Below are 18,838 nucleotides of genomic sequence, written 5' to 3' on the forward strand. Positions count from 1 at the left end.
CCTGTCCATCCGTGAGTTATTTTGTAGGGTTTAATATTTATAGATGCTTGCATGCATCCTGGAACGTAAGATTTGATAGAGTTTTTCATAGTGTTCACAGATCTTATCTTTTGTAACCCTAATATCCTCTACAACGGAAGTTCTTAATCGAGCTCTGTTGAGGATTGAGTTAATTGAATCATTCGACTCATTCAGATCCATTCTTGTGTTTTTCATCTTACTGTTTTTACTTTCTTGATTTACCTGTTATAAGATCTAATCGATCAAAGAGTTTTATAAACTCATCATAGATAAACTAGCCCATTTTAGGCTTATAAGGCCCAAAAAGGTTAAGTCTCATAAGAGTGGGTCCAATTAGAGCCCATATAAGAGTTCAAGCCCAAAATAGTCAAATTGGAAGCTTATTGGTCCATTAGGCCCAATAAGGAAGTCCCAGTCCAAAATGGACTTAATCCAGGATTTTTAGGGTTTCCAACCTTTTGTTGACTATTTGAATGTTTGCATAGAGTGTTTGATGGAAATTTTTTTGTCATTGAATAAGCATCCCATATGCTTTCAGGTTTTAATCACAATGTTATCCTTGTTAAGTGTTTACAAAGCATCAAAATTCCTAGTTGTGACACTACTTCTGGAAAATCATTCAAGTTCTTGCTCACGTGTATGTCCACTCACAACTTTCACAGGATAAAGCAATGCGATTTGTGACACCATGAACTGTTGCCTCCCTCTCAGCAACTTCTGCAAATTTTGTAGAGGAATATACCCTCGTTCTCAATTCAGTGAATTATTTGCTTCCTAGTTGACCAAAAAAGAGAGAGAATTTTTTTCATCAGCTTGATGTTAAAAATGCCTTTTAAATGGTGATCTTCATGAAACTGTTTATATGGAGCAACCTCCATGTTATGTTGACTCTAAAAATCCGACATATGTTTGTCGTCTCAACAAAACCTTGTATAGCCTTCGTCAAGCCCCGAGAGCTTGGTTTTTACACCTGAGTTCTTTCTTAGTTGCTCAAGGTTTCAAGTGTAGTCAAGCTGATACATCTATCTTTGTTTTTCATTAAGGATTGTGTGTCTTCTATCTCTTGGTTTACATTGATGACATTATCTTAACTGGAAACCACGCCACTTCCATCACTCGCTTCATCTCTCGCTTAAAGAATGAGTTTGCTATAAAAGACTTGGGTAAATTGAATTATTTTCTTGGGCTTGAGGTTACTTATGACTCTTATGGTTTATTTATGAGTCAGAGTAAATATTCTCATGATATTTTGAGTCGATCTGGTCTTATTGATGCGAAACCAATAGGTACACCGCTCACTACAAATGATGTTTTCACCTCTACCGGCACTCCCTTTCATAATCCTACTCAGTATCGATCAGTCTTTTGTTGGAGCTCTTCAATACTTGACTATCACTAGGCCTGATATTTCCTATGCAGTGAATCAAGCCACTCAATTTCTTCACTCTCCTACGGACCAACAGTTTACCCTCGTTAAACGCATTTTACGATATGTGAAAGGCACAATCAATCATGGTCTTCATTTCTCTATGCCTACAAAACCTATGCTTATTGGTTATTCTGATGCAGACTGGGCTCGTTGTATTGAGACTAGGCATTCCACCTATGGCTACTCTATCTTTTTGGAGGAAATCTTGTGTCTTGGAGTGATAAAAAACAACCTACTGTCTCTCGATCCAGTTGTGAATCTGAGTATCGGGCTATGGCAAATACTGCTGCGGAACTCATCTAGATTACTCATCTGTTACGCGATTTAAATGCCTTACCTTCTGCTTGACCGACTTTACTTTGTGACAACCTTAGTGCTATTTTCTTAAGTCAAAATCCTGTTGCACATAAACGAGCCAAACATATAGATATTGATCATCACTTAATTCGTGAACTTGTGTTGTCTGGTAAGTTGCATACGTAGTTTGTTCCAACCAAGCTTCACGTGGCGGATATCTTCACCAAACCGTTACCTCGACCGCTTTTTGAGAGTTTTCAACAGCAGCTCAGAGTTCATCCACCACCTGTGCGCTTGAAAGGGGGTGTTGGAAATAAATCATCCCTATAAATTAGCTTATTTGTTTTCTATATTTATTTATTAGATATCTTGTATATCTCCCTGTATTTTTGTATTTAAGCGTGCTTTGTAAAATCAATAAAATCGCTGGGAACATTTATCCCATTTTACAATACATATACTGCTTATGATTGTAACTTTACTCCAAAAATAAGCACATCATTTTTTTTTACCGTTTTTACTGTAAACCTAATTAAATGTGTTTCAATAAACAAAACATACATAAGGAACCCTAATAAAAAGAACCTTGTACAACTGATAAGTTATTTATGTTTATACTTCACCGATAAAGGGGCATGTTAAAAGAAAAATCAATATACCTACAAAGCTAATCTTTTCTACCGGGTGAAATTGGATTTACCTAGATAAAGAAATATAAAAAAAGAGTTAGATAGATTAGTCAACTTATACAGTCATACTGATGGAGTGATGGGGACAAATATTGAAGCAACATACCATATTTTTAAAAGGAACAAATACAAATATTCAAAATAACCAGCTTGTTCACGGATCTGCATATTGAAGCAACAAAATGTAATTTATAAATCAAATCGAAGAAACCTAATAACACAAATGCAAGAAATATTCAAAATTAAGTTACCTGAAACGAAATCTACTATATGGACTTCACGAACAAAATCCCAAATCTCCTTTCCTAATCAATCAGCAAAGTATCATCATCTTTTTTTACCTTAAATTAGCTTACTCTGTCCACTTGTCTTGGTAAAAATCTCATTGGTCTTATAAACATTTCGATTTTACATTGCATAGAGTTACAATGCTATAAAATTTCACCAACTCCTATGCACCATGATTATTCAAAATAATTCTCAAAAACTTCAAATTACACAATGTTATTATCACTTAGAATAAATCTTAATAGTAACCCATATATAATCCAAATAGTTAATGAAAATTACCTTGATTTTCCATGGGGCATTTACAAATATCTCATCATGTATAGCATAATTCCTTTCGGTGGGTGGAGGTGGTGGTGTTGACGTTTTGATGGCGATCATTTTTTTCCGGTGATTTAGTTTCATGAAACAGCACAGAGTCGACATTGGCATGTTCTTTATGCGAGGTGGCCACAAAAATAAAAACCCAAATCGCCGGTCATGAGTGAGATGAGAATGATGCGTTGACTCCAAATCCACCAATGGAGTTTGGGGTGATGGTGGATTGTTGAGATGGTGGTGACGGCTAGGGGTTTTTTATTGAAGTGGATATGGGTGGCTGAAGGCGGCTTTATAAAGCATTCCAACTTGACCGATTCAATTGGCAAAAAATAAAGAATACACATTCATCTTTAACCACTTCAATTTGAAGATGAGAACGTGAGACCTGTTCTAAACGTGATTAATTCAATAACCTGTTGATCAATATTTTTTAGTGCATAAATTGATTGTAAATATCGCAATAAAGGTTGTACGACTTAAAATTCAGCATTTGACCAAACATACTTTATAAGGAATATATATATATATATATATATATATATATATATATATATATATATATATATATATATATATATATATATATATACTAGGCGAATACTCGCGCGTTGCGCAGAAGCATCTATATAGCTGAAATCTTTACAAATATATGTTTTTCTAAAAATAATTTGAGACCATGTTAATTTTGTGAGACCAAATCTAAAAATAATTTTAAAATGTAAAATAAAAGGAAAAATCCAAAAATTCTTTTTTTAATTATTATTTTCGGAACTTTAATTACCTAAAAAAATAGAAATAAATAAAATAATAAAAAAAAAATTACTGTTATTTTTAAATACGTGAAATATTCTAATAGAATATTACACTGTAAATATTCTAATGTGGTTTTTAAATGTTAGAATATTCTACTAGATTTATCAGATATCTAGAATATTCTAATATTCTACTAAAATATGTAAAAAATGTATTTTATTTATTTTTGTTTTTTTTGGAAAATATAAATTCCGAAAATATTATTTGAAAAATAAAATTTCAAAAATTTTCATTTATTTTTTATTTTAAATTCTTTTTATCTACCAAATGAGTGGTTAGGATTACGTCTCACAGTCTCACAAAATTAAGCCGTCTCACATATATATATATATATATATATATATATATATATATATATATATATATATACACACACACACACACACACACACACAGGAGTATGATCAAATGAAAACATCAAAAAGGTTGAGAACGCGAGAATAGATCTACACCATCTAAAGATTCAAATCTAAGGTTATTATCAGACGGACCATTTATGTAAATTATGATATTGATTGGTATTAAAGTGTAACTTTAAAATAGTGAAAATGGTATAATATTAATTGATTGTTTATTGAATTCCTATAACTTTTCACTAATTCCTTTCAATTTCGTCACACTCTCTCTCTATACCTAAGGCACGTCTCTATCTCTCAGCCGCTTCGAATCAAACCCTCCTACCGTCATTGTCAACCTTTCTATCAGTGTCATATCTCCATAGAAAAACTTATGCCGCCATCATCGACATTGTGAACATCGTTTTAGGTAAGCTTTAATTCGGACTGAGATCGAGAAAGGAGATGGTGAAGCAGCAACGTTTGATGCATATTGCGGTGGTACTTGGGTGGCCCAACAAGCAGACGACAACCCCAGTGGTGGGAAGTTGTGATTAACACTCTTGTTCGTGTTACTCTTCTTCTAGTTCATGTTTCGATTTTTATGATGCTATTTTCTTAATTTTTGATATTATTTTCACAATTTGTTGTTATTAAAATTATAAGTGATACGTAAATGATTATGGGGAAGATGCACTAAAATCCAATTGGGATTTACTGTTATTAAAATTATATTGAGGTGGTTTGGCGATCACAAGTGAGGATTTTGGGTTTGAATTGGGATTTTTGGGTGATGCACTAAAACCCAATTTGGAAATTTCATTGGATTTAAATTGTTTACGTTTTACTGATTACAAACAGAAGTGAATAATGATCTGACTGTTTGAATCTGAAACTGTTAGTCGATCAACATGATGTGAATTAGGTCAACGATAATATGCTTGAAATGAGAGTAAAAGAAAATTTCATATTCATTTTTGATGTTTCTTCCCTTTTTATCAATCTGTTTACTGTTATCTGGAAAATCAACTTGTTATTAGTTTGAAACGGATGAAATAATGATTCCTATTTAGCTAATACGATTCATCTGTTCAACTTTCAATTTCAAGTTTAGATTGTTTTTTTCTTCTACATTATTCATGTTCATAACTTTCTCTTCCACATGGAATGTCATATCTTTCAGCCTGTTTATCTCTCCCTCGTAAGTCCCTTTACTTTTGATTAATGTTATTATGTATTCATTCATTATTAAATTTATTATACTTAATTTTATTGATTGGTTGTAGGTTCTATTCATACATGAATATAGCTCTATTCACACATGAATATAGTTTTATTTATATATTTTTATGTATTTTATATTTTGTTCATGTTTGAACATGTTTTTCTAAATCTTTTTCATTTAGTTAATTGTTAATTGTATTTATTTCTTTATTTGACGGTGTGCAGAAAAAATCGAGATGCTTCTACAATGGAATGTCGGGTTATTAATATACAAACAAACACGACAGAGTGGAAAATATTTTGTCTTATTCATTTATGATTAGAGAATAATAGTTTTATTATAACTTTTGTTTATGTTCTATTTATATGTGACTATAGGAAAATAGATATTTATTACATTGTAACTTTTTGTGTTATTATTTATGAATAGATGTATAATATATATCTAATGTGTTTTATTTGTTTATGTTTATAGTTGTATTGTAATTTTTTCTATATAAGTTGTGTCATATTTTTTTATTATTATAACTTAATTCATCTATTCATTTAAGATTACAACCAAATTCATATATAATTACATATATGTTTTATTCTTATATGATTACACATATTCAGATTAAATGATAAACTCATCAACATTTTTGATAGATTGGTAAAAAAAAATGTTTTTTTAATCAGGGTAACATCTCATGATTTTAGGAGTTATTAATTATCCGTATTTAATTACACCGTAAAATTCCTTTTATACCCTTATGAAATTATTTGTCTAGAATTGTTCTCGCGTTCTTAATCTTGTAGGTGTTCTTATTTGATCATTTCCATATATATATATATATAGACAAAATTGCAAAAATGGTCCCTGTGGTATGCAAAATTTTGGGGTTTTAGTCCAAACCACGAGTTTTTTGGAACCATAGTCCTTTTGGAGTGGTTTCTATGTGGTTTTGGTCCCTGGACTTAACTCCCGTTAAGTTGGATCTGTTAAGCCCCCTCATGTGCCTCACACGTGAGGGTAATTTCGTCATTTCATATGTTAGGGACTATTTTTGCATAAACGTTTGTTTGGATTAATTGACATTTACCCCTCATTTACTTTCCCCAACACTCGTCAACTCCCCAACTCCCTCCTTCTTGCTTCTGCTCCATTGAACCTGCAAAAAACCCTCGTTGCTTATCCAAACAAGATAATCGACACTACACATATAAGGGCATACGTTTAATACGAAATGGTGTTCGTAATGTGGCATATCAGACCAAAACACGAAGTTGTTGATGTATCAACTGTATATGGTAAGTTGCTCTGTTTTCTTTAACTTTTATACCTTGCATTTTCTTATTGATTTAGAACAAAAAAATGCAAAATTTTAACTTTGTTAATATGTACAATTTTGATTTTTAGCTGGTGCACCCACATGGTTTAGTATTAAGCTTCATCACGGTGGGAAATTTACTAAATTACCTGATATAAAGTACATTGGAGGTGAAGTGCGTTATGTTGATTATGTGGACATTGATGAGTTTTCTGTGCATGAACTTGATGCCATAATGCTTGACCTAGGTTACCCAGACCCACGAAATTCTAAATTCGGTGATGAATCCCCAGTTATATACTACCATTTTAAGATACCCAATGGTGACTTTCAATTTGGTGTTAGAGCTTTAGGGAATGATCAGGATGTGATCAACCTTTCTAAATACATTGCACATAACAAGCTGATTAAGGTGTACACAGAGCATGGAAAGACAAATTTATTGACTTACTTCATGTCACCAAATGCAAAGGGTAAAGTTGTCATTGAGGAATTACCAGAAAATGATGATCAAGGGGCTGAAGTTGAGGGTCAAGTTCATGCAGATTCTCCAATGAAAAATGTGAACCATGGTAATGGTGAGCCTATTGGTGAGTTCATGTCTCTGATTCTTTTTGGGAGTAAGAATGATAGTTTCTCACCAGAGTATAGAAGGGGTAGGGTTGGGAATTCCAAAATAGGTGAAAGTTCTTGTAGCAAGGGAGTATAGAGAAAGGAAGGGATAAACCTGTCATTGGATGTTTAGAATTCATAAGGGAGTATCTAATGAAGAGGATATGCAATGTCATGAAGGAAATGAAAAAGGCTAAAGGTCCACTAACACCCACAGCAACATACATCCTAGCTGCAAGAAAAACAGTTGCTTCACAATACATTGCTAGGTGGAATGGGGGAGACAAGTATCAAGTCATAGGAGCTTTGCAGGATCAACATGTGGTTGATGTTAGGAACAAAACATGCACTTGTAGAAAATGGGAATTAATTGGAATTCCATGCAGACATGCAATTGCAACTCTGAATGAGATGAGTAAAGACCCAGAGGCTAAGCTTGACATTTACAAATGGGTTCACAAGGTGTATTTTCTAGAGACATGGAAAAAGGCTTATTCTTTTAAGGTGGAGCCAATTAAGGGTAGATCCATGTGGCCCAAAAGTGAATGTCCCACAAAGCTAATCCCTCCTCCACATCGCACTCAGGTGGGGAGGCCTAAGAAAAAGAGAAGACAAAGTGAGGGTGAAAGGTTAAGCAAAAAGCAGAAGGCAAGTCAAGGTGATGGAGTGAATGCTACATAAGAAGGAGGTTCCCAAAAACCAACAAATGATGGAGTGCAGAAGCTGTCAAGGAAGCATATAAGTGTTACTTGTAGCAAATGCAAGAACAAGGGACATAACTCTAGGACCTGTAAAGGGCAAGGTGGGAATCAATCCAAGAAGTAATGTGTCATGCATGCATGGGGTTTTCTGTGATTTTGGTTGGTTATGAAAACTTGGTTGTTATGTTTACAATATTTTGTTGAAAATTTTTGGTTGGTTGTTATGAAAACTTGGTTGTTATCTTAGGTATGGTAATGTGTCCCTTTTGGTAATGTTTAGAATCTTTGGTTGTTATGTTTAGAAACTTTGGTTGTTATATTACAAATCTTAATGAAATGTGCATTTTGGTTATGTACAATTGGTTCTAATATATATATTTTGGTAATACATCCATACCATTTCTATTCATATGTTAATTCTGATACATTCATACCATTTTGGTAAAACATTCATTACACTTGCATCATAAAATTGTACATATATCATTATCATCACAAGTCACTACAAACTTGATCACATAAAATTACAACAAAATGAGCGAAACACCCTTCAGAGTATACCCCTACACAAACCAAATATAGAAGAATACAATCACAAAGAAAAACCAACTTCCAAACATGTACATTTTCAGCTTCAAATTATCATCCTTCAATGCTCTGACATTTGCCACCAACATGTTGTTCCTGCATATCAGTCCATTGCATTGATCCTGTAGCATGTTTATACCTCTAACCAACTCATTGCACCGTTCCTGCACTGAATTCAAATTTCTTAGCAGACCAGGTATGATGGCTTTAGACCTAGCACACATTGGGGGATCAAGCCACCCAATAAACCCACAAACGGAATCATTCATAGGGCATGCAAAAAATCTCCTTCCTGGATTCAGAGGGGTCCAAGACGCTTTCACCACAACAACTTTTCCACAAAAACATAGCACCATTTTTGTTGTAGCAGAGCTCAAGAAGAATAAGGGTAGAAGAAAAGAGACGTTGGGGAAGAAGATCGCAGGAAGTAGGGGTATTTAAAAGGAATAATCCAAAAAAACGTTTATGCAAAAATGGTCCCTAACATATGAAATGACGAAATTACCCTCACGTGTGAGGTACATGAGGGGGCTTAACAGATCCAACTTAATGGGAGTTAAGTCCGGGGACCAAAACCACATAGAAACCACTCCAAAAGGATGGTTCCAAAAAACTCGTGGTTTGAACTAAAACCCCAAAATTTTGCATACCACAGGGACCATTTTTGCAATTTTGTCATATATATATATATATATATATATATATATATATATATATATATATATATATATATATATATATCTTGATTCTCTCTCTCTCTCTCTCTCTATATATATATATATATATATATATATATATATATATATATATATATATATATATATAGAGAGAGAGAGAGAGAGAGAGAATCAAGATCAAATAAAAAGGAAATTTTTGTAAGAAGGTAAGAAGTTTTTTTCCTACATATTTTTTTCGCGAACAAACAAAATGAATCATAAATATGTTTCTCGATGATTCAAACTCTTTAGATTTACTTATTTTTTCGACTATAATAACTAATCGAAATAGTTTTTTAAAACTTCTTTTGAAAAAGCTTAAATTTTAAAAAGAAATCCCAAACACCCCGAGACGGAAGGATACTACTATAATCATTATATTTTGTTTGAATCTTCAATCCTTCAACTTTTTACATATTCTACATTTGCATTTTTTTATTGTACTTTTATAATTGTTGGTTAGAAACTTATTGTAATTGTTTTCATATAAATCCAGCGAAGACCACACTCCATCATCATCTTCTTCCCAACAAAATCATCTCCATCTTCAGTAGTCAACCACCATAAAACTCACTATGTATTTCCATGTTTTTAGAATCCATTCATGTGTGTATATTGTATATTTAACCCGTAAATAGATTTCTCCATATCACATCTAATTATCTTCTAACTGATCCTAAAAGTCATTGGAACAAGATCTTCCAATATCAAAACCCATCTTAAAACTTATTTCATCCTATTCCTAGGTTAACAGATTTCCAAAATCCCATTCAAAGATCTTGCATCATTGAATAGAAAGATAACTAGCACAAGGATTGAAAGAGTGATTACATATTATATGTCGATCAAAAGGTGCTCCATGGGGAAAAAATAAAACAAGCACCATTTGTAAGAAAATAACGAAACCATGTACAATAAACTTACAAAAAAAATAAAAAGGAAGTAATGGTTATGAATTGATATATTCTGGTGAGAGGATATTGTTTAGAAGCTCTTTCATATTAGTCAACACGTGTCGTGGCCCTAAACTTTCAATCCCTATGCAGTTCAACAGCTGCTCCAGATCCTATCGCCATGTCACAAATCCAAATAATTTTTTAAGTAAACACAATATTATATCAATTTCACTCTATTCTATATCTCAATGATATAACTATAACTATAAATAATAATACAGAAATTCAAACCTTGTTCAGTAGAAACACAGCATAAGCTGATCTTGTTGTGTCTTGGCCTTCCAAGAAGAGTGGAAACTCCATGGGCTTTGAAGTTGAGGAAGATAAAGAGATTGATGTGAAATCAGATGAAGTGGGCTCCACTGAAGGGGCATAATCGCAAATATATGTACGCGAGCCTCCTAATCGTAAAGGGTATCTCAAAGGAATTTCTAAATAGAAAGCAATTAGGGAAACAGCCTGAAAAACATGAATCAACCTATAAATAAATAAACCATTCAATAATTCCAATTTTTACTTTTAAAAAGAAAGAACATACGTGTGCAACATAACCAAGAGCAGTTGCTGATCTTTGGACTTCTTTTTTATCAGTGAAGAAACTCAGCTTCTTAAAAGGAAGAACAGTAAGATGAAGACCTGAAATAGTCAAAGATCCTGCATCCATGGGTTTTGATCCAGTAGGATTTCCTGCCATTAACCCATAAAAAATGTGTAAAAATAATATTATCATCAACTTAATAAAAAGATTAGAAAAAATCATTTCAGATTTTCATTACCTGATTTACTACTTCTGGAAAATGATTCAAGTTCTTGCTCACATGTATGTCCACTCACAACTTTCACAGGATAAAGCAATGCAATTTGTGACACCATGAATTGTTGCCTCCCTCTCAGCAACTTCTGCAAATTTTGTAGACGAACATACCCTCGTTCTCCATTCAGTGAATTATTTGCTTCCTGCTTGACCAAAAAAAAGAGAGAAATTGTTTTTGATTTTGAGGAAAAAGTTGAAGAAAATAAAAGGGAAAAAGATGGATTAATAATACCTGCAAGCTTCTACTGGCTACAGAAAGAGAAGTTCCAGCCATGAGAAGAGATCTAATCTGAGAGTTGAGTTGTTCCTCCTGCTTTTTGGATTTTTCTTCTACAACTTTTGAACGCATTGACATGTTTCCCATAACCAACTTTCTTGCTTCCAAATTTTCACGCATCTGATCTAGCTTGTTTGATCGACTTAATGACTCTGCTTCTAACTGTTAAAACATTAACACAGGGATTAAATTGTGTTGCTATTTTATTCCATGAATGAAAGATGATAAAAGCAATAGAGTAGTATGAAAATAAAAGACTCATGATACCATTTCCAGTAAGAGAATGAGAAATCATTTAGTGCATAAGATAACCAAAACCCTATTGGACCATGTCCCTGTTAATGTGATCCTATTGGTTCTAGTTTTCTCTTGATCCTAATACAAAATATAGGATAATGCAAATTGAATCTGCTTAATTCAAAAGGAAGTTACAGGCACAAGGGTGAAACTTTGACAACGAATAGATTAAACTATGAACATCGAATTATCAAGAAACAACATGATCTCTACCTCGTTCCCATAATTCATGCTACAATTTCATTCCAAGTATATATTACACCATGAAGGAAGGGCAATGGAACAATGTCAGGTTGATAGTTTTAGGAAGTTGAATACATGCAATAGAGCATTGAAACATAACTAGATCGTGAGGGATGGTAAAATTCAACTATATTTAGGAGAATTCGGCAAAGATTCTTTTGAAGATAGCTCTAGGTTTGTAAAATTCAGACTCCTTCCTTGATATTGTATTACTAGAATGGAATTTATTAACCCCTATACTTCTTTGATTTCTTTGAGACCCTAGGCAATTAATTTGGTTTGATCTGAGAACCTCCACTAATCACAAATCTATCCCGATCGATTCCACAAACCAGGCAGGAAATTAAACGGATGGAGTAAAACTTCAACCTACCTGTAAATGAGAGTTAAGTTTCTCTTGAATTAAAGACTTCTTCTCCTTAGCTTCGTTAAGGGCGGACGATAGACTCGAAAGACGAGCAAGCTCCTGTTGAAAATCTTCCCAGTGAATGATCTTTACTTTCTCCTCGTGATTCGTATTCTTTTCTTTTACGGATTTCTTCTTCGGATCCATCAAGAACTGAAGTAATTGATGCCGGTGATGATGATGACGATGATAAGATTTGAAGGTGCGTGGGACAATTGATCAAGAGTAGTAGATCATCGTGAACCCACCTCACCATCGTCCTGAAGAAATGAAGGGAGATTCTAGGGGTTAAAGAGCATTGTAACTGATTCGATGAATTATAGGTATAGAGTTCTTGAATTTATGAGTCCGAGACTTCGATTCCAAGCAATTCAGACACGCAGAAACACGAATTGGAGGTTGTTGAAGGAACTGATATGGACCCGAATTCAGTTTACTTTCCTCGATTTAGGTATTTAGGGCAAACGAGCTTTCTATTTGAAAATGGCAACACCACCACGTAACAATTAGTGATTTTTTGGATCAAGTCAATTGTGTTTTTGGTGATTAAAATGATAATCACTAGATTGACCAATTAATTTCTTCAAAACTTCCATCCAATTTGTAGTCGCGCACTTGCTCATCTTTTATATAAAACTTTTATGATTTATGAAAATAAATTCAAAAAAAAAAAAATTAATTAAATCGTTAAGATATGGTTTTTAATAAAACAGAAAAATAATTGATATTTAGACTTCATAAACATTTCGTGAACTCTCCTTATTCTTCTTAATAAATAAAGATCTTTTAGCCACATGTCACATTCTTATTTATTTTGACACATGTAATTTTGTGGTTATTTTAAATTAATTTTTATTTCACTTGTCATTTTATGGTTTTTTCATTTTATTAAATCCTGGATAATATTTAAATGCAATAATAAATACATATCAATTTCATTAATGAACTTTCTTTCTAATTTCAAAATTATTAAATTAAAGATTTATTAATTTTCTTTATTTGTCTATCTAAATTATTTGTTTAAATTTAAAAGAGAAAAAAAAACACTTTAATTTTTATAATTCAATATTTTCTCTCTTTTTTTATAAATTCAAACTTCTTAAATGTTTAGAATTTTGTATATAGTTTTTCTTTTAAATAAACTCATATAATACATGGGTGTCACACCTAGTGTTGTTATATATTACCGACACCAATTAACAATTTTGTTTCTGGATGTGAACACTTGATCAGAGGCTCAATGAACCATTTAGAAATTAAATGGAGCATTGGATCATCTGGATTTTCAGTGGAGCATCTAGATATTCAATGAAGTATGTGAAACTAAATGGAGCATTATAAGGACATGGCTCGGCTGTACACATGCGTATTCGCAACATGTTTCCGCACAATGTAATAATACTCTAATATATTTCAATAAATAAAGATGAAAATTTTGATTTGAAAATCGGGACATTACAATTTTGATGATCACGGTGAGCTTTTGAATGTTAATGTGTTGCTTATGTACTACTGGAAGGTTGATGCGCCATTGGTAGCACATGAGACGCCATTGGTGATGCTTAGTGCGTCATCAAGGAACATGGTGCGCCATTAGCTTGGATGATGTGCCTAGGGCTGTAAACGAAACGAACGAACATGAACGGGGCTTGTTCATATTCGTTATTTTAAGTTAGTCGAACAAATACACAAACACGAACGGATAAACGAATGAGTTTTCTTGTTCATGTCCGTTCATTTAACAAATTACATTGTTCATGTTCATTCGTTTATGTTCGTGAACATGTTAAACGAACATAAATGAACAAAAAACATAATTGAAGATATATGAACATAAATGAATATATAATACATTCATGTTCCAACACAATTAAACATATGTGAACATAAAATAAACTTATATGAACGAACATAAACGAACGTAAATGAACAACATAAATGAACGTTCACAAACATAATTGAACGAACGAGACCGTTTTCATGTTCGTTCGTTTAATTAAACGAACGATAATTTGTGTTCATGTTCGTTCGTTTATTAAATAAATGAACATAAACGAACTTCCTTTCGAACGATTCACGAACAATTCGTTGAACGTTCAGTTCGTTTACAGCGCTAGATGTGCCCCTTTGGTTGTGAGGTGGGCTAGGGTGTTCAAGGAAATCCAAGGTTGCTCGGATGTTCGAGGTGCTCAAGGTGGATGGTGCCCCCATAGAGCATGATGTGCCTTCATGGCATCATGGTGCACTCTATGGGCATGGTTGATGACTAAGTGTTGTCTCTCAAGGTTGAAGGTTCCACGAGCACCTGCATGACATCTGTAACATCCAGTCCAGGTATGAATCATCTTTCTTGTATTTATTTTAGAAGGAGTGGCCTTAACGTGGTGGAGCATCACCACGATGTGGCGTATCAGTTTGGATCACGGGATTTTAATGACCCACCACGACGTGGTCTTGAGGCACCACGATGTGGCGGGTGTTCTTAGTGAAAACCCTAATTTTCGGGTCTTGGACCTTATTTAAGGAACATTAAGGCTTGGGTTTCAGCCTCCATCTTCCTTCTGACCTCAAAAACCCCAACCCTAGCCTCCATTGAAGTTTTAAGCTCATTCTTGGTGCATTTTGGTGATTTTAGAATGATAATGAAGCTTTTGGTGTGGTGGTTTCATGGAAAGCATTGCTTCTTCAGCTAAGTTCATCTCTTGAACCTTGGTGAGTGCCTAAGATTCAACTTTTTCTTTCCATGTTGCTAGATCTCTTATTTTGTCCCCCTTTTCCATGATTTTGATGGACGTAAGTGATAGGATATCATATAGTTTGCAACTTTATGAATCTCCAGGCCAAAGTGAGCAAGTAATGTCCTCGATCTGGATTATAATCAAGTTTTGATGTCATGCATGGGACTTTAGTCATTAAACCCTATTTTTCCCTAAAATGGAAAAGGGATGTTTTGGACATGCAGGTCATAAAGCCAGGATTTTTAAGGTCACTTTGGAGTGTGAAACCATTCTGGAAACTTTAGAGGTGCAACTTTAAGGATTTGGTGCTTAATGAGAATCTTGATGCATTAAGTCACCATTAGTGGTTGGGTTTGGGGGTTTGGCTTAAGGAAGATTTTGAGAGATAAAGTTGGAAACTTTACCCATCAAGACCATGGGAAAGACCAGATCTGAGCCTTGGAGTTTTTGTGGCTGAAGGAAAAAGGACTTATTGATTTAATTTGTCCAGACGCATCACCACGTCGTGGTTGAGGTCGCCACAATGTGGTGACTTGGTCCAGACCCGTCTGTTTTGGCGGTTTGCAACCACGACATGGCTAAGCAGGCCACAATGTGGTGGCTAGTTGGGTTGACTTTTGAATTTTGATTTTGACTTGGATTTTGACCAAAGTTTGGCCTAGGGTTATTTAGGGTATTGTGATATGTATTATTAGTTTTGGTCACTATATTTATAAAGGTGACCGATTGAGTCGATTTTAGAGTAGCATGTTGTTTTAGTTTCTCATCTGTTTGTGAGATGAGTCTTTTCACTGTATCCATGGGTCGAAGGCACCAATGTCGGCCCATTATTGTGTTATCTAGGGTGCTAGTTGTTATGTGGCTATAAGAGTTGGATGATGGGTTGAAATAAACCCCAGGGCGGGGCCTACTATTATATGTTTGGGTCAAAAGATACCCCAGGGCGAGGCCCATGTTTATTTATCGAGTTGAAATACACCCTAAGGCGAGGCCCTAAGACGGGGCCCATATGTGTATATAGGGTTAGTTTATACCCCAGGGTTAAGCCCAATTTTAGGTTTTGGTATATGGTACTTTGGGGAACTCACTAAGCTTTATGCTAACAGTTTATGTTTACGGTTTTAATTACTTTTGGTTCGAAAGGGAAAGGCTCAACGTGATGACACAACATCATCCCTTCATGATTTCTGAATTTTAAATAATTATACTCTGATGTTTTGAATATTACATTGATGGTAGTTTTCTAAACAATTAATGAATGAAATTAACAGTCTTTAAATGAAAAATTTTATCACTGTTTTTGGGTTGTTACAGCATCCTATGATTGATTGGAAATTAGGACATCCCCTTCATGGGCTATCTATGCATGGGTCTGGCCCATCAGAATTAGGGTTTCCCATATTTGTGTAACCTCCAAAAATTTAAGACTAAAAATTTCAATTTTTATAATAACAAAACCAACATCCAACAAGTTTTCATAAAATCATAACGAAATTAGAGTATGTCAAAATCATCCAAATGCCTTAGAGTTGAATAAATGCAGAGCGATATGGTGTGTGCGACGCGATCATCCCAAGCTCTTCCCCTTCGATCCGAAAGTACTTGAAACAAAACTGAAAACTGTAAGCATGAAGCTTAGTGAGTTCCCCCAAAATACTGCATACCATACATATCTGCCAGCTCAAGGCTGTACCGGGTCTATTTCACCCCTGATTCTATTTCAACTCATGTGTCGGCCCAAGTCGTACCGAGTCTATTTCACCTCCGAGTCTATTTCAACTCATATGTCAGCACAAGGCTATAACGGGTCTATTTCACCCCACATACATATAGCAAACAGTCACACATGCATATAATGTTGGATTAGGTGTCTAAGCCCATGACTATAATTGGTATGAACTTGATTTGATAGTAGCATGGTCCTTTTAGGTTGCCTTCACTTTAGCAACTTGACAGGATGACTTGTGAGAGAGAGGTTGATAAATGATTTATTAATATATTACGAGAATAATATATTAATTAGAAATCATATTATTTAATTAGTATTTGATCATAAATTAATTTGGAATTAATTTTGGGTTCAAAGGAACTAATTAAAAGAATGGGGACTGTTTTGCAAATCATTGATAGTTGCAAAACTGGGATGTTGGACTCCTTTTGGATAGAGTAGACGAAATCTTTAGGGAGGCCCTATAGAATTCGTCCAAGGCCTTCTAGAAGGGGAAGTCCATCGACAGCTTAGGGCCTAAGCAAGAGATTAGGGTTTCCACCTGAAAAACCCTAACATCCTCAACTATTTAAGGACCCCTTCAACAACGATTTTCGGCCACTGCTTCCTTAAAGAAACCCTAGCCAGAATTCTTAGTGTCTCCTCCTCTCTCCTTCTCATCCTCTTGCTATAAGTGTTTGTGATCCATTAGAGGTGCAACATTTGGGGCACTAAAGCTTTCAAAGGTCAAGATCAAGAAAGGAATACTTGTTATTACTATATAGCAAGCAAGGTAATCTTCATAACCCTTTTCATATGTGAATTTCGACTTGTATATACTAGATCTGGGGTTATTGCTTGGGAATTTCTTTTGCATGTTCAATTGGTGAAAAGCTTAGATCCAAAGCAATTAGGGTTGCATGAACACATAGGATGTTCTTATGCTCAAAACCCATCAGTGGTATCAGAGCCTTGTATGTTTTTCAATTGAATTTGATGCTCTTGTGATTTGTCTAAAGCTAAAGCAAACAGAACTCGACGAGTTCATTGAGGAACTCGACGAGTTGGAGCAACTCAACGAGTTCATAGCCTGACTCGACGAGTTGACTCGTCAAATGCCTGATTTTTTGACTTTCATATCTTGTTTGATTTAGGATAATTACCATAATTCATTTTTAATGCCTTAAATTGAATTTTCTGAATGGTAATATAATTTCCTTATCAAATAAGATTGATTTGGTCAAATTTTAAGAAAATGACAAAATTATATGATTAATTTAATTATTTAAAATTTGATCTAGTAACATTGAAAAGTTTCAAATTACACCCTTTAGTTTTGGAATTTAAAATTTAATTAAAAGTTTAATTTTGAAATATTAAATTCTAAAGCCCTAGTATTTTAAAAGTTTAAAATACACCCTTATACTATTATAATATTAAAAGTTATATATATATATATATATATATATATATATATATATATATATATATATATACACACACACACACACACACACGTATAAGAAAAAGTCGGTCTTACCGTTAGTAGGCCTCATTCACGAAGCCGATCTATAAGGGGGTAGAAGGAAATTGTCTATAAAATGGCGGTTGAATGGGTGTCCACTCTCACCCACCGCTTCCTTGATTGGTGGAGGGTCGTTAGCTGAACGGGTAGGATAGGATGTTAATCTTCATTAATAAGTATAATGATAAATATAAAGTAACTAAATGTTTTTATAAATTCTCACTCTTAGTTACTTTAGGAAAATGTGAATTTTAAGCTAATCCATGAAATTGCACATTGCAGTTTGTCAAGTCGTTAGTGGAGCGTGTGTGGTTAACCGGCACACTAACTTGGACTAACAAAGAGTCGCAATGGGTATCTCGTAAATTATCATTAGTCAATAGAGTGTGTGTTGTTAACCGACACATTTATTTGTTGGTAAACGACATCGAGAGTACCAAGCTAATTTGCATGGTTATTCACACCTTGTTTGTGATCCTCGGTATCCCAATCACAAAATCGAAGGGCATAATCGAGATTAAACATGTCAT

At 34.0% G+C, this 18,838-nt stretch overlaps 1 protein-coding gene and 1 pseudogene across 1 annotated transcript; both read right to left on the minus strand.

The window, feature by feature from the left end:
* LOC111895958 (vacuolar protein sorting 38-like) overlaps nucleotides 1–899 on the minus strand; it is a 51,714-nt pseudogene extending 50,815 nt beyond the window's left edge.
* Nucleotides 900–10,131: 9,232 nt separating this feature from the next.
* Nucleotides 10,132–12,910, minus strand: LOC111895920 (vacuolar protein sorting 38). The gene is made up of 6 exons (XM_023891970.3): nucleotides 12,305–12,910; nucleotides 11,347–11,553; nucleotides 11,077–11,257; nucleotides 10,839–10,987; nucleotides 10,532–10,759; nucleotides 10,132–10,410 (listed from the first exon to the last, which is right to left on the minus strand). Exons 1-6 carry the CDS (start codon nucleotides 12,482–12,484, stop codon nucleotides 10,294–10,296), a joined length of 1,062 nt encoding a protein of 353 aa, XP_023747738.1. The 5' UTR covers nucleotides 12,485–12,910; the 3' UTR covers nucleotides 10,132–10,293.
* Nucleotides 12,911–18,838: the final 5,928 nt, after the last annotated feature.

Source organism: Lactuca sativa, chromosome 6 (genome assembly GCF_002870075.4).
Source record: "Lactuca sativa cultivar Salinas chromosome 6, Lsat_Salinas_v11, whole genome shotgun sequence".
Taxonomy (NCBI): Eukaryota; Viridiplantae; Streptophyta; class Magnoliopsida; order Asterales; family Asteraceae; genus Lactuca; species Lactuca sativa.